The sequence below is a fragment of the Artibeus jamaicensis genome, unplaced genomic scaffold, assembly GCF_021234435.1.
Source record: "Artibeus jamaicensis isolate MK-2021 breed Jamaican fruit bat unplaced genomic scaffold, CSHL_Jam_final contig_700, whole genome shotgun sequence".
NCBI classification, from domain to species: Eukaryota; Metazoa; Chordata; class Mammalia; order Chiroptera; family Phyllostomidae; genus Artibeus; species Artibeus jamaicensis.
The window spans coordinates 2,654,817-2,682,332 of record NW_026521930.1 but is presented as its reverse complement, the minus strand read 5'-3'; the positions used below and the strand labels follow the sequence as shown (position 1 = coordinate 2,682,332).

The following is a 27,516-nucleotide window of genomic DNA, read 5'->3' as shown; positions in this document are numbered from 1 at the left end:
TCCTATGTTTGCATGTGAGGCCTCCATATCAATGGGCTCCAGTCAATGGGCTCCACTGGAAAAACACAAACTTTTGCCCGTCTCTGCTGGATAAATTGCTGGAGATTGACTTAACCAGCTCTTCAGTCTACCACTCCAGTTCTTTTTCTTTGCCATCATTTGGTGGCCTGTCGAAGAGATCTTTCCACAGCTTTGGTACCATTTTCCAGTCTCAGACTCCTCTGGCCTTGAATGTCAATTTCCCCTTTGACCTTACTGATCTTTCCTTGAACCTCTTCTTCATTGAGTTGTGCCTCCTGGACTTCCTGCTGCAATTTTTGGCTTCAAGACCCCTTTCCAAAATCTGGATTTGAGACAAAGTCGTCATTTTCTCTCACATTCTGTCCTTTTCTGTCTTATTTCTTGAAATTGATCCTTCAGCTGTTTTTCATTTTCCTGTTCAGTCTGTAATTCATTTTCCTAAAATTCTTCCTCTTCAATTTCGACATCATTTCTTTTGATCTTTTGCTCCAGGAAGACAATTTTTCTCTTCAAAGGTAGAATTATACTTTTGTTCCCAAAATCATATTTCTATTTCATTTGATTCTAGCTCTATCTCAATGGAGAGAAGCTTTTCTGATGCAAATGGATCAGGTTCTTTAACTCATCTGCTGTTGTTTTACAGTTATTTGGCATGTTTGCTTGAATTCAGTTTACCTTTTCCAAAAATTTCCATTAATCCTTTGGCACCTCTGTAAAATGTTTATGATTTTCTTTTCTAAAAAATATATTTTATTGATTATGCCATTACAGTGGTCCCATTTCCCCCCTCATTCCCCTCCACACTGCACACCCCTCCCCCACCATTCCCCCTTTAGTTTATGTCCATGTTTCAGTTCTTTAGATTCTATATTTCCCATACTATTCTTGCCCTCCCCCTTATCTATTTTCTACCTACCATCTATGCTACTTATTTTCTGTACCTTCTCCCCCCTTCTCCTCCTCCCACTCCCCTGTTGCTAACGCTCCATGTGAACTCCATTTCTATGGTTCTGCTCCTGATGTAGCTGTCCTCTTAGTTTGTTTTTGTTTTAGGTGTGGTTGTTAATAAGTGTGAGTTTGCTGTCCTTTCACAGTTCATCTTTATCTTCTTTTTCTTAGATAAGTCCCTTTAACATTTCATATAATAAGGACTTGGTGATGATGAACTCCTTGAACTTGACCTTATCTGAGAAGCACTTTATCTGCCCTTCCATTCTAAATGAAAGCTTTGCTGGATAGAGCAATCTTAGATGTAGGTCTTTGGATGTCATGACTTGGAATACTTCTTTCCAGCCCTTCTTGCCTGTAGGGTCTCTTTTGAGAAATCAGCTGACATTCTGATGGGGACTCCTTTGTAGGTGACTGTCTCCTTAATCTCTTGCTGCTCCTAGGATTCTCTCCTTCATTTTAATCTTGGCTAATGTAATTATGATGTGCCTTGGTGTGTTTCTTCTTGGGTCCAACTTCTTTGGGACTCCCTGAGCTTCCTGGATTTCCTGGAAGTCTACTGCCTTTGCCAGATTGGGGAAGTTCTCCTTTATTATTTGTTCAAATATTTTCCACTTATTGCTCTTCCTCTTCCCCTTCTGGTACCCCTATAATTCGGATGTTGGAGCGTTTAAAGATGTCCTGGCGGTTCCTAAGCCTCTCCTCATTTTTTTGAATTGTTTCTTCATTCTTTTCTGTTAGCCATTTTTTCTTCCTTCTGGTCCACTCCCTTGATTTGAGCCCCAGTTTCCTTTCCATCACTATTGGTTTCCTGCACATTTCTCTTCATTTTAATTAGTTTAGCCTTCATTTGTTCCTCTAATTTGTGACTAAAATCAACCAGTTCTGTGAGCATCCTAATCACCAGTGTTTTGAACTGTGCATCTGATAGTTGGCTATCTCTTGGTCGCTTAGACATATCAGCTCTGGGGCTTTGAGCTGTTCCTCCTGAGCCATGATGTTTTGGTCTGTTCACGCCTGTTCCATACGAGGGGCGGAGCCTTAGGTATTTACCAGGACGGGCAACCTAGTCACTGGGTTGTGAACGCTGTATGTGGGGGTGGGGTCAGAGAGGGGCAATGTTCTGCTCTCTCTCGGATTTCGGTCCCCTCTGCTGCTTCCCACAAGCAAACTGGGCCTCCCCTGGTGCCAGCTCCCATGTGTTGTGGGCTTGTGCACCCTCCAGGACCGTGTAGGTCTCTCCAGCTGACAAACTCTCCAACAAACTCTCTGTGAGCCTGGTAGCTTCTCCCCGCACCTCAACCCTGAAAGTTCTTCCAATTGGTTCTTTTAGGCTTTAATTCCCATCGCTGGGACCCTAGCCTGTGCAGTTTGTCTCACTGCTCACTCCTTCGCCTGGTTTATCTGAGTGAGAATGCATGACCATGGTCAGCCAGCCGCCTTGCGCCCTCACTGGGTCCACCCATTGCCACCACACACCTCGGATCTGCCAACCGCTGCCTGTGTGTCTGGCGGTCCTGCCGCTTTTTCCTGCCCGACCCTGCTCTGCCAGCTGCTGACTCCACCCCTCTTACCTCCGCCCCTCTGGCTGAATGGTTTGTTGTTGTCGGACTTCAGTACAGTTCAATTTTCTGTGTTTTAGTTGTGTTTTTGTTACTAAAACTTTGTTGTCTTTAAACTTGGTTGTGTAAGGAGGCACAGTGTTTCCACCTACACCTCCATCATGGCCAGAAGTCCCATGATTTTCTACTAGGTTGTTTTCTTTGAGTTAATTTGTGAATTTCAGGCCGCCCTTTAGCTAAAGGGGTCAAACTATGCCTGTATAAAGTTCTTTCAGAAATTTGTGCCACATTATCTGATGTGGGTCACTCACAGAGAGATGACCCAGCCCCATTCCACATAAAATAAGTTGTACATCACTAGCATACTGTTCCCATTTGTTTAAGGATATGACAGGATTCTCACAAGGCTCCAAATATTTTAGTATCTCTCATTTTCTATCAGAGTGTACCTTCCAGTCTGACCTATCACTTGAGCTAAGGCTACTATACCCTCCTGACAAGCTCTGACTTGGATGACCTCACAAATAATCCTCTGAACTTCATCCACCCATACTTTAAGTTCTATGGTGCCCTAGCCAAGGGTCACCCAAGGGCCCGGACACTGGTCATCAAAGGTATCAGGTCATGTCTGGCTATGGAAACATGGAGAAAGAAGTCTTTGTAGTCAACTTAGCACCCTGGAGACCCCAAGCAGGAAGACTGTAAGGTAGGCTCAAGGAATGGTAAAGCTCCAGACAAGAGCTACACAAGAGAAGCTATTCTAGAAGCTACACAGGCCACCCGCAGTGTTGGCCCAGGCACTGGGGGCACAGTAGTACCAGGAGTACCTCGGCTGCCCAGCACCTAAGCCAGGCTGCACAATGCCACATGCCTCCTTCCATGCAGCCTCCATAGGAGGGAGGCCCCAGCTCCCTCATGTGCCCTGCCTGCACACCTCCCCTGGCAGCCCACACTCAGGAGTGAGGATGTCCTTGGCCTGGGGCGGGTGTGTGAGCATGGAGCAGCGGAGTCAGCCAGACTGGGAGAGATTTTAAAAATGAGAATACCAAGTGAGAGGGTAGAGATTGAGAATCCTTACTCCCTCTAGTGGAAACAAAAATTAGTAAATGGGGTCTTAAAGAACAGTAGCTTTAGCTAGTAGAATCCATAGTAGGTAATTCTTAGCTTTGCTGGCAATGTGCACACATACATATGTTTTCTATAGTACTGTTTAATAAAAAAGCATTAAAAAAGGAAGCAATCTAAATGATTACCAGTAGGAAATAAATTAAATAAAATGAAATTTCCATGCAAAGAAGCACTATGAAGCCATCGAAATTAATGATATAGAACAGCAATTTTTAACCAGTGTGCCATAACAAACACACTGATGGGCCCCAAGAATTTTTCAAACACCCAATACCTGACTATTTAGTCAGGCACACGCACTGACCTCTTTTCCCTTAGATGGTCAAATTTTAAAAATGACAACAGTAAACAAAATAGGTCTCTGATGTGAACGAATCAAAATTATACATTTTGGGGGGTCAGAGAGCCAAAAACTATATTACATATATTATATGTATATTAGTTTAAGTACTTAATTTATGTATATTTTAGTAATTGGTTTATGTGGGCCATGAGATGAAAAAGGTTAAAAATTGCTGACGTACAGAGCTACCCAAGGAGACAGGTAGATAGCGATGATTTGCTGGGATGTTAAAAGAGCAAGTTGCAAACAGTACATATTAATCATTTAGTTTATTAAAATTACACGTAAATATAGATTTATACACAGATAGATTCATTCACTCAACACATTTACTGAACTGCAACATATATTTATTCAATGTACACTCATTCAGCAGAAACCTACTGAACCTTCTCTGTGCTACCCACTGGGCTGCATTTGTGTGTTCCTCTCCTGATCTCTGGGTGCAACATTCAGCTGTAGTAGAAAACAACAATCATTTGTTTCCTTGGTGTGGGTGGGATTGTGGAGGGTCTTTATTTTCCACTTCATATATTTCTACATTGATCAAAAGCAATGTAAAGTGCTACATCTTTTGCTACACATAATTGTTCTGACACAAATATTAACCAAATACGTAGAAGTCACAATAGCAGAAGTGTGGAAAGGCAAACAAATGGCAAAGCCTGACTAGGTTCCACTTACAAATGGTATAAGGGAAACAAAGAGTGGGGAGACATTTTCAGTGGAAACGTAACTGGGCACCCAATCACAACAAGGACAGAATGACTAACGCAGTGTGGTTGTGAGTAAAAGGGAGCTTATGAGTTGTATGATGGCTACTGGATGATCTGAGAAGACTACCTTCTCCAACCATGTTTTCTGACTTGAATTATTATTAAGCTCCTTGCACTTCTCTGTCAGACACCAACCGAAAATGATGGAAGATTCTGGAAGAGATTTATCTTAATTGCAAAAATGTGAAAATGCAGAAAGTGTTGCTGGAAACATTCATAATTAAACCTGGAGGGGAAAACGACAATGTGGGGGCCAAGGAGCTAACATAAGCGAGTGACAGAGTGGTGGGGACAAAAGTGGCAGATGCTTGGCCCCTCTCAATGACTTCCATGTAGGAGTGAGGGTCCAAAGTTACCAGAGCTGCTCTTTCCAAGGAAAGCAGGAAAGCCAGATTTTCACTAAAAATCTCCTATCAGAATGTTGGCAACTAATTGAAAAAAAAAATTTTTCAAGCACAGGTGGCAAACATAAGGCCTGCAGGTCAAATCCAGCCCTCCACCTGGTTTTATCCAGCCCGGCACCTTGTTTCTACCCTGCAGCAGCACCGAGCTCCTCGCCTCTGTGAGCTAAAGAGTAATTACATTTATGCAGTCCTAAAATTACATTTGGCCCTTTGAAGGCAACTGCGAGGCTGATGTGGCCCCCAGTGAAAATGAGTTTGACACCCATTTTAAAGAGTTAAGATTGGGGACCTATGGACATCTAAGAAGAGTCACACAAAAAGCATTTTAAACTCCTTCATGGTAACTGAAAGAAGCATAAAGGGATCATAAGTAGACACAGTGTGACATCATGTGCACAGGCATGCACACATGCACATACATGCACGCACACACCATCTTTAGAAAGGAATGGGAAATCAAGCAAAAGTAGTTATATAGTTCATAACGCATTACTTAAACTAAGGATACTTGCCGATTTGAAATGTGTCCTCTGAATGTGATTCTAAAATAGGTTTTGATAGAAGAGGCTTGAATCTATGGGAAGGTGTGAAAGAGGAGAAAGGTGAGTCAAGCAGCTTATTTACTGCAAAAATGCACACTCACTATAAAAATGGCAATTAAGTACTGCTACTGTGGGGTCTACTGTTCAATTCCATTTAACCAGAGACACATAAAGTCAAACTGCAGTGGACATGGGTCTTAGGTTAGGTTAGCCAAGCATTATACTCAGAATTGAATGTCAATCACAAACTGATCATGGTTTCATGATCATGGTCATGGTTTCAGTTCACGCAGACTTAGCAATAGCTACAGACATGCTAGCAAGAATTTCCCAAATGTTCCAGTATTTGTCAAGCAATCTCTACTTTTTTGCCTCTTCTCAAACAAAATGTTAAAGATAGCTGTTATTTCTCACAGATAACTAAAAAGTTGACTTAGACCTATGGGCATTGACTTAATGCCCATAACATTTATGTGACAATTCCCCCAATCAAGACTATGGGAAAAAATCAGAGCCAAATTATCAGTAACCAGCCACCATGCTCAGATGCCAATGCATTTCCCACCCTGATAACCATCACTGGACAGAATTAGAGCCTGGTTTTTTATACTTCACTGAGGTCTAACAGGCTTTTTTATATTTCACAGTTACCAGAGCATCAGAATTGCCATATATCATTTGAAAAGCACACTTAATATAATTTTTTCTATTTGGAAAGGGTAAAAGTCTAATTTTCATAGGATAAAGTAGAAAAACCAAAGCTTGAAAATATTTCCAGTTTGTGAGGATTGGACATTTCTAAAGGACAAGCTTAAACTTTTAGGCTTATTACATTTTTGTAAATACAAGAATTAGGATTTTATTTCAATGACTGGTTTAAACAGGAGGGAGAAAGTATGGGTTAATACTATTAAGAAACCTTGACTCTGGGCTTGAAGGCAGGATTTAAATCTCAGTACCACTCTTCCTAGCTGGGTGACCTTAGGCAAATAAATCAAACTTCTTTGGGCCTCAGTATTCCTATCTGTAAAAAAGGGGCTAACAACAGTACTTAGCTCAAGTCTGCTCTGAGGATTGGATGAGACAACCCAAGGGAAGCATTTACAATGGTCCCAGGCGAAGACAAGCTCTCAGCAAAGGTTTCCAAACTTGTCTACAACTTTGCAAACCCTTTGAAACCTGGAATGGCTTCCACAGTATCTCATATAATCACCGATTAACTTCAGTCTCCGTTCATTCATTCATTCAAAAAATACTACATGTCTGTTCTGAACAAGGCACCTTTCTATGCCCTGCAGATAAAGAAGCAAACGAAACGAACACATAATCAAATTATTTAAACTACAATCACTGGGCAGAGGCACAGGAGAGGGTGCATTTCCTTTTGAAAACTCCATGACACATTGGAATGAGGGTCCCAGAGTGAGAATGAAGGTCTGGAGATGCTCAAAGGAAAGCAGTGCACGAAAATGAGGTCCCGGAGATCAGCCCTGCCACCTACTGAGAGCTGGTTCTGAATTCTTTCTTCTGGCCAAACCCACACTTACTTGATGCTGTGCAGCTTTCTTGTGACTATCACTGGGAAATCAACTTCAAAATATTTACTTGGGAGAAGATCTTGATCCTGAGGAGAAAAAACACAGTACTCTTTAGAATTACTTATTTGTGCATACATATACTAATCATCTTCATGGACCAACTATGAAGCCCCAGAGAGCAATGTGGCACTTAAGGATTTTAAATCAGGGAAACTGTATAGTCAGAAACCCATTCTCCAAATTATTTTGGTCTCAGTATGAAGAATGGGCAGAGAAAAAAGGAGGCCACTGGTTATCCAGGCAAGAAGTAGTGGGGAGCCTGAACTGGGGTTGTGATCGCTGGTATGGAGTGGGGAGATGAGGGGTACTTTGGAAATAGGACATGACATTATTTCCAAAAAGCAGCTTGGAACTGAACAGTGCAAGTCAAAATTAATGTATGTAGTGGGTCTGACCAGCAGTTAGTGGATAAAATAGAATAAAATAGCAAATATCAGAAAGAATGACATCTGCCCTGACTGGCGTGGCTCAGCTGGTTGGGTGTCATCTCACAAAAGTAAAAGGTCGTCAGTTTGATTCATGGTCATGCCTGGTATGTGGGTTCGGTCCCCAATCGGGGCACATAAAAGAGGCAACCAATCGACTTTTCTCTCTGGCATTGATGTCTCTCCTCTTTCTACCTCCCTAGCCCTCTCTCTAAAAATAAATAAATAATATCTTTAAAAAAGAATTCATTAAAAAAAAGCATGACATATAAAGAGGATTAGTATTATTTTGATATACATTTATTTTTCTTTCTGTGAGAGTATAATGGAGAGATTTTTTTAAAAAGGCACTCTAGAGCCCAGGGACAAGGGTTCAAATCACAGCTCTACCACTTGTTTGCTGTGAGGCCTCTAGAAAGTCACTTAACTCCCTGGCCAAGGTTTCCTCACCTGAAAAGTAGAGAAATGATAACACCTCATGTGTTGTGACAATTAATGAGGAGAGGCACAAGTGACACTCAGAAAAGAGCCTGCCTTAGTAAGCCCATATATGTTCCTATTATTTATTATTTACAAATATAGGTACATAGATCGGGGTCCTGGCTGAGGGTGTACATTTATTTCCTACTGTGGGCTGCATTAAAAAAACCATGTAAACACACACATACACAGCCCTACTTTCCTTTTCTGCTTTTGCTAGCTTGGTTGGGACCATTCTGGAGCCTCCTCTCCCTGTCGGCTCGGTTACCACCCACACAGACTGTAACAACACCCCTCTGGTGTTTCTCAAGAATACACATCACCTTGTAGCAGCTCTTCATGCTTGAGACCCAGCAAGAAACAAGGTGCTCCACACCTGGCCCACCTGCCCAGTGGTTCCTCTTAGAGACACATTTAACAGGCTTGCACCCACCTGCACTTATATTCAAGAAATGCAGAACCAATGTATTTTTTTTTAAAGACAAAGAAGAAGAAAGAAAAGATAGTTGCTCACATCCAGAACGTGGTGTAGCTACACCGCTGCGGGATGGGATGAACTGCAAGGCTGACCAACACTCCTGTTTCTGACTTGAGCAACTTGCGTAACCAAGTATGCAGACATTAACAAGAGATGTAGAACAGGTACAGAGGGCAGCAGACAGACATCCCTTAGGACTGCAGAATGGGGGCAGAAATTATGAGCAAGCATTTCCGAGTAGGTAGGGGACCCCTAAAGGTGAGTATCGGAATTGTGGGATCAGCCATTTCCCACCCATGTGGAGAATGGCCCTCAGATAAAAATCTCAGGGGATCTGGCCTGTGGAAAAAAGGGGAAGGCAAGAAATGGGAGACAGAAAAAAAGACAAGAAAGAAAAAAAGAGAAAAAGGACAAGAGCAGATTTTACCCTTCGCCATACAGTATTGCTACAAACTGAATGATCATCAGATTTCTATTACACCCTGTATATTGCATCTCCTGTACCTGCTTACTAGGTGCAAAGTCCTTCTTGGATGCAACTTCAACCATATATCCTACAGCACCCCAGTGCAGTATTAAGTCCCTATATGAAGCATACCACGTCATTACAGCCCACATCTATGATCAGCCCTCTGGCCCAGATGAGTAATCTGTCACATGGCAGCACCAAACACACATGCCTACAACCTCAGCTCTGCAAGGAGTCTACTTGCCTCAGTACACACAAATGCAGATGACAGTGGTTCCTGTTGAAAAGATAAGTAAGCATTGTAGAGAGGTCTAATGACCATTCTCCATATACTTTCAACCCAGTAACTGGAAGATGTACAGAAGGGTGTTCTTACATGAAGAAGACTGTGAAAGCAGAACAATCATGGATTTTTCCAATCAACTGTGCTTTGGGAAAGTATTAACAGTTTTGTACAGGTTCTTGAAAACATTACTTATAGGGAAATCAACAAAAACTATTTTTTGTTGTAATTTCTATAAGGGGCATAATACCCTCAAATTATTCTAGTAGCTATTCCACTGAACAACTTTATTTTAGGGAGAAAAAAACAAATGTTATTGCAAAAAGAAAGAGGAAAAAAGACAAGAAAAAGGGGGAAAAGGAAAACTTCAATTTTCTGGATACGAACAAAGACCATAAAGACATGATTGTGCCTTGGCTGGTGTGGCTCAGTGGACTGAGTACTACCCTGCAAACCAAAGAATCACTGGTTTGACTCCCAGTCTAGGGCACATGCCTGGGTTGCAGGCCAAGTCCCCAGTAGGGGGTGCACAAGAGGCAACCACGCACTGATGTTTCTCTTCCTCTTTCACTCCCTGCCCCTTTCTAAAAATAAATGAACTCTGTTTTAAAAAAGACTTATGATTGTGTGATTGGATTTTTGTGATAATTTTGTGTTTAATTTGTGTTTTTCTCAGCTGTATGAAACAGGCGTTCTGACGTTTAACTAGTCCGACTTCACCCATGAAGTTCTGTGCCTGCTATGTGACTGACATTCAGTGTTGCCCACAGTGCCGCCTCTTTGCTTTCTGTTTTCTTTCAATGTAGTGTGAAGCATCTTATTCTTTTCTAAGAATTCCAATTTGTCTTAACCCTTTTGATGCTGCAGCTATTTAAGTAAAAGTTAGTTCAAACTAATGATGTAAAATGTTTTGACCAAATAAGCTGGTCTACAATGCCTCATAAAATAGCAGTGGTGTAGAGAAAGCTCTTAAAAGATATGAAAGAGGCTAAGGAGGAATAAATGGTAATAGAAAAAATACCCCCCCAAAATTGCAAACAAGTGGAATTCCTATATCAAAATATGTATAGGTGTGAAATTTATAAGAAATGGTCAATTAAAAATGACTTGAAACATTTTACATCCTTACTAGCAATATATGTAAGATGTGGTTGCCCAGCATCCTTGCCAACATGTCATCATCAGTCTTTATGATTTTAGGCATTTTTATGGATGTGTAGTGGAACCTCTTTCTGGCTTTAATTATATCCTCTAGACAAGTGATATTGAACATCTTTTAATCTGGCTATTAGACCTTCACATATCTTCTTTTTGAAAGTATCTGTCAAAGTCTTTTGTTCCTTTATACTGAATTGGTTTCTTTTTATTGTTGCTTTGTATGTGTTTTTTCATATACAATAATTTGTTGCATATTTAAAAAGGTAGCCCATAAAATTTGCTTGTAAAAGAAAAATGAAGGAGAAATATACAGTCCTACAGCTTCTATAGTATCTTGATCCTTATTACATCCTGAAAAAGAGGTCACTGTGGAAGAAAAGCTTCCAACATGCATACCTGGAGCTCTTCCAAAACACTCACTCACTCTTGCTTTCACGGCTGTGGTTAAGTGAGGCTGAAACTTTTTATTCTGGGATTCTCTGGCTTTTCTGACACTCCATTCCCAAGAAGCTCCCATGTCATAGGAGCAGGGAGGACACTTAACACCAAATATAACTCCCAGAGGGCAGCCAGGAGCAGCCAAAACCTCTCAAACTCAAAGGGGACCCAACGGGGCTGACTGCTTCACAAGCTGCCAAAATCAACACTGCTTCCCTAGGTACATGATACTCTGATTGTGTAGAAACAGCATTCAGGCAACACCAAAAACTCAGGCCCCGGGAAGGGTTTCACTCACCCTTTATTCTTTGTTAATAACAATACTGGAACCTTTACCTTCCCTATTCTTGCCTGCTGCCTGGAGACAGGAATCTTCAACCATCCAAGCAGTCTTGGGTCCCTGAGAGCCCATGAACCAGCTCACAGAATTGTGGCAGCAGAAAGTCTGTGATTCCCAGCTAAGCCTCTGCTGGGGCATCAGGGCACCATGCCAGGTAGAAGTTACATGAGATAACAAGACCAATGGACACAATTTTCCCTACACTTTCAGAAGCACAGTATCTCTAAAACAGGGATTAGCAAACTTTCTGTAAAGAGCCAGAAAGTATTTTAGTCATGCAGGCTTCACTGTTATAACTACTGGACTTTGCTGTTATTGTTCTAAAGCAGCAATAGGTAAGATATGCCTAAATGGAGTTGGTGTACTCCAATCAACTCGATTCACAAAAGTAAGTGGCAGGTCAGTAGCCCACACAACTTTGACTCTAAGAGAGCAAACAAGCATAATTTTGTTCTTTTAAAAAAGAGGAACTTTAGATTTAAAAAAAAAAAACTTTACAGCAACAAAAACACTTCCACAAAGAACTTTCAGACCATATGTTGTTTTTCCTCACTACTGATGGACAACCTTTTCCTTAGAAGGGGCACCTAAGCCTCGTTGTACCTTGCTCAGAAATAAAAACCTCAGATTTATTATTAACCCATTTACAAAACAGGAAAAGTAAAAACCACCTACGAACAGGTCAACAGGTGCCAGGCGCAAAAAAGGGATTTGTCCCAAGCCCCCTGTGAGCACCCCACCGCACACTTCCCTCCAGTGCCTTCTGCCATGACCTGGTCACTGCGTGACAGGCACAATCGACCCCCAGAAAAGATGCCTCCAAACCAACGCAGGGCTGCATGCAGAGGAGAGAACAAGGGATCTGGGAGTTGACAAGCTGGAGCTGAAGGTTTGTTCCATGTTCCAATATACTGGCTGTGCAACCTGGAAAAGATATCAGGTCTTGCAATCCATCTGTGTACGTCCCCTCACAAAGCTCTCAAATGAATTCACCAGGTCCTGTTAGTATTGGGATGGCCAAAAAGTCCATTACACTTTTTACATAAAATAAAGAACACGTTTTTTACCAGTAACTTTATTCTTCTGGATATGCTGAGTATGTACACCATTTTCTGCCACTGGTTTTAGTGGGTAACCACCAGGGGTGCTGCTAAACACCTTCCAATGCATAAGACAGCCCCACGGCAAAGAATTATTTGGCCAAAACATCAACGGCACCAAGAAACTTCACAAACCACTTTTGACACATTTGATCAGTTATAGCAACTTCTTCATAATTTTTTTTTGCATTTCGGTTGTTTTTATCATTCTTGAAATAATAAAGCATAATACATTGAAAAATGCTGCATACATTCTTCCATCTTTGGTATTAAAATAGCTGCACAAAATTTCACCAATTTTGATGGGTTTTTTACATGTATGCTGATACGACAGCTTTCACAATACAATCAAACAAATCTGTTTCAAATGAAGATGAGACAACTAAGCACTACTAGAGCTGTCATACAGGAAAAGCTAAACAAACTTTTTGGCCAACCCAATTAAAAGCATTTCATCAATGTGAGTTACTCTTAACCTGAATACAGAACAGAGGCAACCATTAACACTAAAACCAAGTTGAGGGCACTGACTTTTTGCTTCAGTAAGAGAAAGGTTGAGAGCTCTAATGACCACAGACCTTCTTATCAGGTGAGCTGCTATGGGACCAAAGACATATGCAGGTCAGGTTATACCCATATATTCTAATTTATCTTCATGTCCACCTATAAGAAATCTGGGGGAAATGTGTATATTCATTACTGCCTCATGACTGATCTCAAAGAACAAGGAAAAATCTGTACAAACCTATTAAAAAGGAAATGCAATCAGTGAGGTCCTTGTAGAGAAAGGATTTGGCAGTAAAATTCCAGTCCAGGAGTCAAAGACCAGCACCGTTGTCCTGGTTCTGCCACTAACTAGACCCAACTCCCCTTTCCTGTGAGTGTTTTTGTACCTGCTCTTGACTGTAACAGATCAGTTAGGGGACCAAATCAAAGAATGGCTACAAAAGGGCTCTGTATCACATTACTATCGCCCTGCCACGCAAACCTCCAAACCTAACCCAAAACACCATTATGCTGACAATAGAATCTTAGTTATCATCAAAATTACAAATGCACATGCTCTTTGTCTCAACAATTCCACTAGAAGAATTTTTTCTCCTGATATATTTCCACACATGCAGAGGAAAACATACAAAGGATTATTATTAATACTCTGTAACAGCAAACGATGAGAAACAACCCACATGTCCTTCACTAGGACCCCGGTGCGACGAAATATGGGGCTGACAGTGGTCAGAGGCATGTAAACAGCTGGGGACAGGGCTGGGAGATGGGCTGTCACTGCATACATTTTAATGTATATTCTTTCACCTTTTTGAGCAGGTAAATATCCAATTAGGGAAAGAGGAGGGGGGATTTTAATGTACCTTTAATATCCAGAAGGTGGTATCCATCCCAGCCCCAAGGTTTATAATTTGACAATGACACTCTGTCTTCCGCAGAAATGCCTTTGTAAGCTGACTGATGCCATGAACTCGAGCAAAATAGCCTAAGAAAGAGACATGGAAACAAGCTATTCCTTGGTCATGACAGCAGTGATACCTGCAAAGTCCATCAGAGAACAAAAACAGAACATTCCTGCCTTCCTCAGCATCAGCAGTGTCACTGTAGACATTATGTGAGACCCGGCAACTTCCAAATTTTCTCCCCCACTTTTTTAGAGCTGTCTGATCCAAAGCAAACACAATCTATTTAGTGGTGGAATTAACTATCTTAAGAAAAATAAAATGTCCTATAATTTTACTTAAGAAAGACAAGGGTTTTACATGAAAACATTTTATTTAAATGTCCTTCTTGGAAATGACCTCTGGGAATCTGACCTCTTGACCTTTTTCATGGCCATAGAGAAAGCTAGTTGGTACTCTGATAAAACTCAAAATTGTAAAATCTAATGGAAAATATTTTTAAGTGAAGAAATTAGGCAGATAAATGTCAAAGCAAAGAAAGTGGCATTTCATCCAAGCCCACAGCATTAGAACCTTGATCTTTATCTAAGAGCATTAGAAGGGGCAGGACAGGGCACCGGCACTGGACTGCCTGATAAAATGACTTGGTACGCTCTGGGCTGGGGAGATAGGGCACAGGATATGGGAAATATAGACGGCAGGAAGAAGCCCCGCTGCTCAAAGAGCACATATTCTAGGAACCAAATTTGAGAGGAGCATTTAGGAACTTTTATTGCAACTTCATAGGAATTTTATGTCTGTTGAATCTACTCATAAATACTTTGGGCTTGTGATTTGTATGTCTTCTTCATTTGTTTTTCTAGTAAACCACTTATTATATTTTACAGAAATATACACAATGGATTGGGTATTGGAAAAATACATATCCTTACCACACACTGCTTGGGAAGCACTCTCCTAGTGGGCTGCGGGTCCCCAAACCAGAGATTTCCAAACCCAGAGTGACAAAAAGGAAGGAGGAAGGGCTGATGTGCTGCCTGGGGCACCGAGACAGTCACCATGGCAGGTCCCTGCCTCTGGAGCATTCATTAGGAAACCTGCACCCTGAGAACAGGAAGAAGGCTGAGGACCTTTCAGGCAGGTTTTGCTCAATCTTACTGATGTGTGGTTTCATGCTCAGCTCAAAGTAAATATCACATCCTTATTCTCAGAAATCCCCATTTTAACATCTGTATGCATTTTTGTTACTATTTTTATTATATTTTATTGGTTATGCTATTACAGTTCTCCTGATTCCCCCCCCTTTGTCCACCTCCGACCAGCACCACACACTCCCTCAGGCAATGCACCCATCACTGTTCATGTCCATGGGTGATGCCTATAACTTCTTTGGCTACTCCATTTCCTACAGTGTACTTTACATCCACATGGCTATTCTGTGACTACCTATTTGGTACTTCCTTTCTTTTATTTAAAAGATTTTTTAAATTTATTTTTATAGAGGAGAAAGAGAGGGAGAAAAACATCAATGTGTGGTTGCCCCATGAGCACCCCCTACTTGGGACCTGGTCTGTACCCCAGGCATGTGCTCTGACTGGAAATCGAACCAGCAACCCTTTGGTTTAGAGGGCCGTGCTCAATCCACTAAGCTATCCCAGCCAGGGCCCTATTTGTACTTCTTAATCCCCTCACCTCTTCACCCATTCCTCAACACCCCCTTCCCATCTGGCCACCATCAAAATGCTTCTCATATCCATGATTCTGTCTCTGTTCTTCTTGTTTGCTTAGTTTTTTAAGATTCAACTGTTGATATGTATTTATTGCCATTTTACTATTCATAGTTTTAACCTTCTTATTCTTAAATAAGTCCCTTTAACATTTCATATAATAATGGTTTGGTAAGGATGAACTCCTTTAGCTTTTTCTGGGGAAAACGTTGTATTCTAAATTATAGCTTTGTTAAATACAGCAATCTTGGCTGTAAGTCCCTGCATTTCATCACTCTGAATACTTCTTGCCAGTCCCTTCTACCTTGCAGTTTCTTTTGAGAAGTCAGCTGATAGTCTTATGGGAACTCCTTTGTAGGTAACTATCTCCTTTCCTCTTGCTGCTTGTAGGAGTCTCCCTTTATCCTTAAACTTTGACATTTTAATTATGATGTGTCTTGGAGTGGGTCTCTTTGCATCCATCTTGTTTGGGGTTCTCTGTACTTCCTAGACTTGCATGTCTATTTCCTTCACCAAATTAGGGAAGTTCTCTTCATTATTTTTTCAAATAGATTTCCAATTTCTTGCTCTTTCTCGTCTTCTCCTGGCACCCCTATGACGTGAATTTGGAACACTTGAATTTGTCCTAGAGGTTGCTTATATTATAGTAATTTTTTAGATTTTTTTTCTTGGTGTTGTTCTGATGGGTTGTTTTTTTGCTTCCTAATGTTCCATATCATTGTTTTGATTCTCTCCCTTATCCATTTTACTCGTTTCTCTTGAAATTATTCTTCATTTTATCTAGTGTATCCTTCATTTGTGACTACCTCTTTTTTATGCTGTCCAGGTCCTCACTAAGTTCCTTGAGCGTCATTATAACAAGTGTTTTGGACTCTGCATCTGATAGATTGCTTATCTCCATTTTGTCTAATTCTTTTCTGGAGTTTTGAGCTGTTCTTTCATTTGGGCCATGTCTCTTTGTCTCCTCGTTTTGGCAGCCTCCCTGTGTTTGTTTCTATGTATTAGGTAAGGCTACTTTGATTCCCTGTCTTGGTAGTGTGGTCTAATGTACTAGGTGTCCTGTATGGTTCAGTGGCACAGTGCCCCCTATTACCTAAGCTGGGTACTCAAGGCGCACCCTTCATGTGGGCTGAGTACACCTCCTCTTGTAGCTGAGCCTTGACTGTTGTTGGAAGGCCAGTGGGAGGCATTTACCCAGTTACAAGGACCAGCTGTGACCACTGATCATCACCCTCCGCCCTCCGTGGAGGATGATCTGTGCAGGGGCAAGCTGGTGATACTCTGACATGGCCTGCAGCTGCCCACTAGGTGCACAGACTCTGGGGTTTCTCGGGTGGTACAGGACAAGGTCAGTCCCCACCTGTGTTTTCCCAGGGGCCACCCTGCCTTAGTTATAAAGCGATCTGAGATGGCTGCTACTTGGCTTGGATATTCTCAGACAAAGCCAAGCTGAGAATCTAGGCTGGCTGCTTCTAGTGCCAGGCCTGGGGTTCACTGAGGTCAGCTGCCACTTGTTTGAGAGGGTTTAGGAAGTTGTGAAACATGAGCCAAGACCAACCACTGATGTGAAAAAGCAACTTGGGGGGCCTATAATTTGGGTGGGGCAGAATCAGGGGATCTCCAGAATGGGGCAAACAGTTTTAGCCAGGTTGATGAACTCTCAGATATGGCAGCAGCTTGCCAGCTTTGTGGCTCTATGGGGAGAGGATTCAGAGAAAGGACAATGGCTTCTGTTCACCTAAATGACAGATACTTCGGTTCCTCCCTGTATGCTACTAGTGACTTTCAAGATGCTACCCTGGTGTTGGACCTCAGAGGGAGTGAGTCTAAGTAGGTGAGTCAATGTGTGGGCCCTTTAAGAAGAACTGCTTAGAGCTCCAGAAGTTTCTTCCATTGACTCAATCCCTGCTAGTTTTTGCAGCCAAAAGTTGTGGGGAATTACCTTCCTGGCACTGGAATCCTGCGCTGGAGGGGCCTGGTGTGGGGCTAGGACTCTTCATTCCTGAGATATCTGTCCTGAGTTTTACCTACTACACATGGATAGGGGACCAGCCTGTTTCATGTTTGTGCCCCTCCTATCAATCTGGATGGATACAGTTTCTTTAGTTTCATAGTTGTCAGACTTCCATTCAGCTCGATTTCTGATTGTTCTGACTGATAGTTGTTCTGTTTTAGTTGTAATTTTGATGTGATTGTGGGAAGGAGGCAAGCCATGTCTGCCTACGCTGCCATCTTGACCAGAAGTCCTCTTTGCATTTCTTATAGACCCTACTTCTAGGATCTAGTCTCAGAGTTGACATTCCCTGAACACACAGGAATGATTGTCAATTGGTCAATTTCTCGGTCTGGCTGAAAGGAAGTCAGGCCTACCCAGTCCTCTGACTTCCCTGATGGAAATTACTTACAGAACCTAATGGCATAACCAAAAATTTACTAAAGCAACAAAATGTAATCCCTATGTGAACAGGCACTTCACAGTAAAAGAGATACACACACACACACACACACACACACACACACACACAAATATATAAGAAATGAACCCTGGCCAGGTAGCTCATATTGGTTAGAGTGTTGTCCCAATATAGCAAGGTTGCAGGTTCTATCCCCAGTCAGGGAACATACAAGAATCAACCAATGAATGCATAAATAAGTGAAAGAACAAAATGATGTTTCCCTCTCTCTCTGTGTCTCTCTCTCTCTCTCACTTCCTCTCCCTCTCTCTCTAAAATCAATAATTAAAAAAATTTAAAAAGGTATATAAATAGCTTTTCAGCCTATGAAAATGCTCAAACTTACCCATAAGTAAGAAGAAGAAAATATAATTATCCTAAGATACCATTTCTCATTATTAGATTAACAAAGATTTAAAAACTTTACACTGGTCCCTGGCCAGGTCGCTTGGTTGGTTGGAGTTTCGTCCTATACATCAAAAGATCACAGGTTCAATCCCCAGTCAGGGCACGTACCTAGGTTGTGGGTTTGACCCCTGGCTGGGGCACGTACAGGAGGCAGCTCTTTGGTACTTCTCTCTCTCACATTGGTATTTCTCTCTCTCTCTCTCCCCCTTCCTCCTTCTCTAAAATTGATAAACATATCTTCAGGTGAAGAGTTAAAAAAATGTTTCATACAATGGCCAAGATCTGGTAATTATTGAAACTGATCCACATATGATTCTACTTTCATATGGTTTAAAATTATCTAGCCCTGGCTGGTGTGACTCAGTGGATTCAGTGCTAGCCTGTGAGACGAAAGGTCACCAGTTCAATTCTTGGTCAGGATACATGCCTGGGTCGCAGGCCAGGTCCCCAGTCAGGGGAGGGTGTGGGAGAGGCAACCGATCACTGTATCTCTAGCACACTGATATTTCTCTCCTTTTCTTTCTCCCTCCCTTCCCTCTCTCTAAAAATAAATAAAATCTTAAGAAAAAATTATCCTTAATAAAAGTTTTAAAAAATAAAAATGAAAAAATTTAAATAATAAGTTTCATAATGCACTGTGTTGGTGAGAATATTGGGAAATCAGTACTTTAATATACTATTGGAGAGAGTGAATACTGGAACTCTCTTTTGGGGAATTAATTCCTAAAACTTCAGGCTACTTAGCTGATGAAAAGTTAGGGAAAGAGACAGTCACTCACCTCTGTTAATTTCAGGGGCCTTCCTCTCTTTAGACAGTCTTACAAGATGCTGGATGTAAGGGTCATCCCAGTAGCCAATGCTTACTGCAAACCTGAAAGGAATCAAAGAGAAGGCATGTGAGTAGAGATTAGTATATTTCTGGTCAAGGTTCATGGCTACATTCCCAGGAACCAGGTCAAGGATCCAGAGGAAAATTGTTGACCTCAAAGGCCAACAAATGCACATTCAGGGTTCCATTACACATTTAAACAGACTCACTCACCTATCTTTATATTAATACACACACTGCCCATCACATCTCCTACAGTGGCTATTTTTCACCTCTGTTTTTCCTCTTATAATTAATTCCTTTCCTAGAATATTAAACAGCAAATAATCTCACCTCATTATCACATAGTGGACTTACAACAATTTATTCATTCAGTAAACTCACTGGCCAAAGCTTTTGGTCAGATAACTCTATTCAACCAAAAAAGTTCTATGTTGAAAGAAAAGGAAATTCAGAAACATTTGGCAAATATCACTAAAAAAGACCTAAATTTTTCTCCTGACTCTGTATTTCACATCCCTTAAGGCGGTCACAGTGGGGAGAGTAAGAATAAACAAAACTACAACTTGGAAAATGCTGTGGTAGCCTAAACTCTCTCTACTTCAGTCTACATTACATGGAGTTAAAGTTTTAGTGTCCCAAGTCTGGGTACTGACTCAATTACACTGGAAGTCTTCTGGCAACATGTGTGGATCCAGCCATAGGACCACTGACAAGTCATGGAAGGAACCTGGATCCCTAAGGCCAGGCCAGGCCACTGTGGGCCTGGAGACTGCTCTCCCTCTCAAAGGACATTCTGTGAGATAATAAATGTCTTTACCATCTGAACCAATATGAGCCAGGCTTCCATTGCTTTCAGACTAAAGCATCCTGACTGGTTAATACCTGAGTAATGCACTCATTTCCATGCTGCTTAATAAGAAAGCTAAAGTTTAAAGGGGGTGTGTATATGTGTTATGTCTCCCAGATAGGTTCTGAACTCCCAGAAGCAGATACTATCTCTTTTCTTTACATCTACTGACAGGGCTTTCTGAAATAGGTGCTGATTCTGAAAAAAAGATGCCCCCTACAGAATCTCACATTTATGTTTACCCAATCATAGATACTTGTAAGAAAGCACGTGTTCAGGCACTCAATGCAGCCACTCAACAAAGAATTATACAAAGTATGCACTAAGAACACCATTTGCTGTAAGCCCAGACTATCCAAGAAAAACAGCCTTATTGAGTATTGCAAGAGTAAACTTTCTCAGTGGTCCAAAAAGTATTTTACAAACAGTGAGTTGTGATGTATTGATATCATAAAATCAATTTGACAGTCTGAAAACTTGCATTAAAAAATAAAGAATAGAGTAAAATAGAAAATGCCAGCATGCATTATGCATAGTAAGAGATCAGACTTCTGTGAAGCTTTTGCTTCATGTCTATGTTGGAGGAAATAAGTTTTCTCACTCAGTGTGATGAACAGATTTCCAAGAAATCCTCTAGTGCCACCTAGTGTTCACTGCCATTCCACACTGAAGGAAGAATGGTAGCCTAATGAATGGAAATGCACAGGAAACTAATAGTAATGGAAAGGAAACTGGGACTCAAATCAAAGGAGTGGACCAGAAAGAGGGAAAAAATGACCAAACAGAAAAGGAAGAAGAAACTAGAATTCAAAAAAATGAGGAGAGGCTTAGGAACCTCCAGGACATCTTTAAACGCTCCAACATCCGAATTATAGGGGTACTAGAAGGGGAAGAGGAACAGCCACGAGTGGAAAACTTATTTGAACAAATAATAAAGGAGAATTTCCCCAATCTGGAAAAGGAAATAGACTTCCAGGAAATCCAGGAAGCTCAGAGAGTCCCAAAGAAGTTGGACCCAAGAAGGAACACACCAAGGCACATCATCATTACATTAGCCAAGATTAAAATGAAGGAGAGAATTCTAGAAGCAGTGAGAGATAAGGGGACAGTCACCTAAAAAGGAGTTCCCATCAGACTGCCAGCTGATTTCTCAAAAGAGACCTTATAGGCAAGAAGGGGCTGGAAAGAGGTATTCCAAGTCATGAAATCCAAAGACCTACATCCAAGATTGCTCTATCCAGCAAAGCTTTCATTTAGAATGGAAGGGCAGATAAAGTGCTTCTCAGATAAGATCAAATTCAAGGAGTTCATCATCACCAAGCCCTTATTATATGAAATGTTAAAGGGACTTACCTAAGAAAAAGATAAAAAAGATGAACAGTGAAAGGACAGCAAACTCACCGTTACTAAGAACCACACCTAAAACAAAAACAAACTAAGAGGACAGCTAGATCAGGAGCAAAACCATAAAAATGAGATCACATGGAGGGTTAGCAACAGGAGTGGGAGAAGGAGAAGGGGGGAGAAGGTACAGAAAATAAGTAGCATAGATGGTAGGTAGAAAATAGATAGGGGGGAGGGCAAGAATAGTATGGGAAATATAGAATCTAAAGAACGTGGTCATAAACTAAAGGGGGGAATGGTCGGGGAGGGGTGTGCAGGGTGGAGGGGAAAGGGGGGAAATAGAACTGTAATGACATAATCAATAAAATATATATTAAAAAAAAAGAATACTCATCAAATAGTTTAAGGGTTGGAAGAGGGTTGGAAGGGTTGGAAATGATCTACTCAACCCCAACATCCAGTACAAGAATTCCTTTAATGCTATCAAGACAATGCTGGACTAGGATTCACGAAGAAAGCACTCAGTCTGTTATAGGGTACAACCAACAGGGGGGCCCCAAATAGGGATTTGGAATGGGGTCCAGAATTCAAGGTGTCTAGGAAATATAAGGAAGACATGTAAGATGTCCTCACACCCTCCGCCCCCCTACCCTGCCCCGCACAGATGTGAGTTGAGAGAAGGGACAAATGGAGCAGGGCCATTGAGAGCTGTTTTGTACAGCAACAGCTTTGCAGCTAACCTCTGACATGGTCATTTAACATATCTATAACCTTTAACTGGTTGCATAGATATGTTACATAGCTGTGGCCATGCTTTGAGCCAGGGGGATGGAAGTGACTTCCACCCAAGATGTAACTGGGGACAAGTCCCCCAAGTTACAGCACCTGCATGAGAGCTTGGAGATGGTTGGCTCCACGCCATGGGGCCACACCTGCCCAGACTCACGATGGCAGCCCAGTAAAGCTGGAAGAATACAGGAGTGCTGGCAAGTGTAGCTGATTGTGGGAGGAGTTGGAAATGGGGCTGCAGAGGAAGATTGGCACGAAGACTTAAACCCAGATGCAGCAGCCATTGAGAGGGGAAAACCATGCACTTTTGGCCAGAGTGGGGACCCCTGCATCTTTGGTAGGAGAGGGCCACACAGCTTTGGGGTGCTCCCTTTGGCCATGTGACCTGGGAAGCAGGAAAGATTTTGCCTAGAAGAAGGGTGAAAGAACTTTTGCCAGTAGGCCATGAGAGAGTGCCACATGGCTTTGAATTAATTAGAGATCCTGCCTGGATGGCAACCTGAAACACAGAAATGTGCTTCTTTTCAGGAGATGTGGTACCCCAAATTAGGGCAGGGGGAGAAGGAAGCACTGCACTGTGGGAGCCTGTGGGTATCCAAAAGGACTTTGATATTTTGGTGAAGACATTAGGTCACTACTTTAAGCCTGTATAGCATTAAGTAAACATTTCCTTTCTTTTTCACAAATCTCTGGCATTGAGAGATGTCTTTTCTCTGGTGGCGGACATAACGAACCTAGGAGGGCTCCTTTCGGTAAACAGTATATCATGACCCCCCTTGGCCGTGTGTGTGGGTTCTGTAACAGTTTTTGGCATCCCTGGGTAGACCAATAATTGTCCCCCCAACCCCTGGTGCCTTATTCTGTAACAACTCCACTGCAAAGCGACTGCTAGAAAGCTGATAAGTTGGCCTCGCTCCAAGCATTTCTTGTTGGACTATTACTGCCCTGGTGGGTAACAAGGAGCAATTCCTATTCCTCTCAATTCTGTATTATCTGTCAATTCTATACCATTGATTCAGTACAGCAATATTTATTGAGTGTCTTCTCAATGCCAGGCACTGGGGATACAGTACAGAACAAGACAAAGAAGGACCAGAGGCAAAGATATGACATTGTGGCCAATAAAGGGCATGAAGAATATGGAAAATAAAGGGATGTCACTGAGAGAAGGTAAAATAGAAAGCATCTCTGAAAGGGGGATGGTCAAGTTGAGCACCAAAGAATAGAAAGTCACTGTGCAAAAGGTATTTCAGACAGCAGAAGAGCCAACAGAAACACTCTGGTGTGGGAGTGGACTTGAAGTGTCCCAGGAGCAGGAGGCAGGCAGGGGAACTGGAGAGCAGCAAGAAAACAGGAGAAACTAGGGAGGAGGTTAAAGAGAGAAGCAGGCTCAGGTCACAGAGCCTGGCAGGAGCCTGGGACTCACCTCACAGTACACTGGATGGCTGGGGAAATGCGCCCACGCAAACACAAGTACGTCTGATCACTAGTTCCCATGACTGCTACTTCCCTGTGTTTCTAACAAGTTCCTTTCTGGTCGGTCCTCAGGCCCTCAAATGACTGCCAGTAGTTTCCCAGCTCCGAGGAAAAAGGATCTTACTGATTTGCCTATCGGAGTGACAAGATAAAAAGATTCACAGTGCATGACTGGGAAGAAGAGGAAGATGGCACTGTTCCTGGGAGTTCTGGAGGGAGATGGGCACCAAGTTTCAGAATTTACAAACTATTAACTGCAGATTAACTGAACAAATTATAGTGTATCTATATACTATACTAACCAGACACTTAATCTGTAAACTCAAAGAATTGGACATAGAAAGATATTCAAAATACACTGTTAAGAGAAAAAGGGAAGACCAGAAATATAGATAGTGTATACGCCCATAAATACATGTGGGTATGTCTTTACATAGAGGAGTCACTGGAGCATTCATACACAAATATTAACAACGATTATCTATGAGATTTCTGGTGTTCTTTAGTAATCTATATTTTTAAAATTTTCTGCACTAACCATATGCCATATTTCATTATATCTAAGATACCCTCAGTTGTAACACACACAAAAAAAAACCACTGCCAATTAATTGACTTAATGTTTTATTCTCACTTAGGAATTTTACTTCTGTACTTATCGAAAGTATTATTTGGACAGACTATCATAACAGGCATAAAAAGGAAAAGAGGGAAGATGGAGACACAGGTAAATGCAGCTCGCCTCATCGCACACCACAGAAAAGTACAGCTAAACTACAAAACAAATGTCACTCAGAGCTGTCAGAAAACCAAGATGTATGGAAGTCCAACATCTAAGGAATTAAAGAAACCACGTTCATCCAGATGAGTTTTAAGGGATGGAGGGGGGAAGACGTGGAACTGGCTGCTCGCAAACCCCCATGTGGTGGATATAAAATGGATGGATATGCTGGAATCGAGGGACCCCAGCCCCACACCAGGCCGCCAGGCCAGGTTCCAGTGCCCAGAAGATTTTAAGTCCCCATGACTTCTGACTATAAAAACTATTAGAAATTGGGTTGGCAGAAGAAACTACAGGATTCTCTTTTAAAGGGACTCATACCACACACACGTACTTACTGAGACTCGCTCCTTCTAGGCTCCAGGACTGGGGCGGAACCTTGAAAAGCACCAGTGGCATATAAGGAGAAACTGAAGTGTTTAGCATCAGGGCGAGAGCAGAGGGACAGCTTCCTGCCAGACTGACTGTAGCAAGTGGCCATTGTAACTTTTCTAAGCCCTCCTCCACACAGAGCCACAGTGCAGGTGCACCATATGTGAATCTACATCAACCTGGGCCCCACCCTGATAAGCACCTAAGGCTCTACTCCATTTAACTTACAGGCCCACCCAAGTTGGTATCGGTGGCTCTTCCATACAGAAGGGCTTGGTGAGGTCTGGTTTCAGACCTTCCTAAATCCCCTGCAAACAAGCAACAGCTGAGCCCAAACCACCCTTCCCCCTCGCACCACATGGCTTTATAGCTTAAGCCAAGGGGCCCCAGAGAGAACACAGGTGGAGGCTGACCTTGGTCTGCACCACCTGGGCTACCCCAGAACCTGCACACTCAGCAGTGTTACAGACCAGGTTAGACCACTAGCCAACCACCTCCACAAGCCAAAGAGGGAGGAAGTTGTTGGCCAGGGGTCACAGCCAGTCCTACCAGCTGTCTGGGCTGGGTAAATCCCTCCCGTTAGCCTGCTGACAGCAATCAAGACTCATCTACAAGAGGTGGAAATACTCGGCCCACAAGGAGGGAACACCTCAAGTACCAGCTTGGCTGATAGGGAGGCTGTGCCACTGGACCCCACAGGACACCTACGACGTTAGGCTGCACTTCCAAGACAGGGAGACACAGCAGCTCTACCTAGTACATAGAAACCAACACAGGGAGGCTGCCAGAATGAGGAGACAAAGAAACATGGCCCAAATGGAAGAACAAAATAAAACTCAAGAAAAATAGCTAAATGAAATGGAGATAAGCAATCTTTTAGATGCAGAGTTCAAAACACTGCTTGTAAGGATGCTCAAGGAAGTGAGTGAGTACTTCAAAGTAATAAAAAAAGACCCAGGCAGAAATGAAAGATATCTAATGGAAAAAAAGAACAATTTACAGGGAGTGGATGAAGCCAAAAATCAAATCAGTGATTTGGAATATAAGGAAGAAAAAGACATCCTATCAGTACAGCAAGAAGATAAAAGAATCCAAAACATCGAGGATAGTGTAAGCAGCCTCTGGGACAAGTTCAAATGTTCCAACATTCACATCATAGGGGTGCTAGAAGGAGAAAAGAGCAAGAAATTGGAAACCTATTTGAAATAATAATAAAAGAAAACTTCCATAGTTCCGACCAAGATGGAGACATAGGTAGAAACCCTTTGCTTCCTCACACAACCAAAATGAGGATAACAACCAATCTAAAAATCAATAAACAACTAGAAGCACCAGAAAATCAAACTGCATGACACTCCAACAACCAAGCAATTAAAGAAAAATTCTACCAGAACAACCAGACCAGTAAGAACCCACAGCGGACCACACAGGCAGGCCGGCTCATGGCAAAACTGAGACTCAGAGCTGACTGTGGAATACTACAGCAGTTGCTGCGGTGAGAAAAACTCCCAGTCTCACATGAGAGTTCATTGAAAAGTGGGCTAGAGCCAAGCAAGCGAGCTGCATTGTTCCCTCTCTGGCCCCTCTCACTCAGGCAGCACCACAGTGCAGCAAACAGGGTTGCCCTGCCCTGGCAAATACCTAAGGTCCCCTTACAACATATCAGCTGCTCCAAGACAAAGAAATATGGCCCAAATGAAAGAACAGAGCAAAGCCTCAGAAAGAAAGCTAAGCAATGAGGAGACAGCCAACCTATCTGATGGAGAATTTAAAGCCTTGGTAATCAAAATGCTCACAGAACTGATTGCACTTGGCCGAAAAATGAAAAAACAAATGAAAGATACCCAAAATGAAATAAAGCTAAATATTCAGGGAACCAACAGTGACAGGAAAGAAACCAGGATTCCAAGCAACAATTTGGAACAAAAGGGTGTGCCACAAATAAACATCCAACCAGAAGAGAACGAAACATGAATTCAAAAAAGTGGAGAGAGTCTTAGGAACCTCTGGGATAACCTGATACGTTCCAATATATGAATTATAAGGGTGACAGAAGGAGAACAACAGCAAGAAATTGAAAACTTATCTGAACAAATCATGAAGAAAAACTTCCCCAATCTGGCAAAAGAAATAGACTTCCAGGAAGCCCCAGAAGCTCAGAGAGTCCCAAAGAAGTTGGACCCAGGGAGGAACACACCAAGACACATCATCATTATGTTATCCACGATTAAAAATAAAGAGATCCTAAAAAAAAACAAGATGAAGGGAGAGTGTTACCTACAAAGGAATGCCCATAAGACTATCAGCTGATTTCTCGAAAGAAACCTTGCAGGCAAGAAGGGGCTGGAAAGAAGTATTCCAAGTCATGAACTCCAAAGACCTACATCCGAGATTGCTCTATCCAGCAAATCTTTCATTTAGAATCTGAAAGTGTTTCCCAGACAAGATAAAGCTAAAGGAGTTTATTATTACCAAACCATTATGACATGAAATTGAAGGGACTTATTTAAAAAAAGATCATAACTATGAATAATAAAATGGCAATAAATACATAACTATCAACACCTGAATCTAAAAGACAAACT

General features: G+C 42.0%; 1 protein-coding gene and 1 pseudogene across 2 annotated transcripts in view; both read right to left on the bottom strand.

Annotated features, from left to right (window-relative positions):
• The window catches only part of LCMT1 (leucine carboxyl methyltransferase 1), a 62,077-nt gene that overhangs the window by 18,221 nt on the left and 16,340 nt on the right, over positions 1–27,516 (bottom strand). For both annotated transcript variants that reach the window (XM_037127423.2, XM_037127424.2), the window contains exons 2-5: positions 19,270–19,361; positions 13,864–13,985; positions 7,272–7,348; positions 5,695–5,756 (exon numbers count right to left, since the gene is read on the bottom strand). In XM_037127423.2, coding sequence (XP_036983318.2) covers positions 5,695–5,756; positions 7,272–7,348; positions 13,864–13,985; positions 19,270–19,361 — 353 coding nt within the window. The remainder of the gene's footprint in view (positions 1–5,694; positions 5,757–7,271; positions 7,349–13,863; positions 13,986–19,269; positions 19,362–27,516) is intronic.
• LOC119035919 (ras association domain-containing protein 8-like) lies at positions 3–3,528 on the bottom strand (annotated as a pseudogene).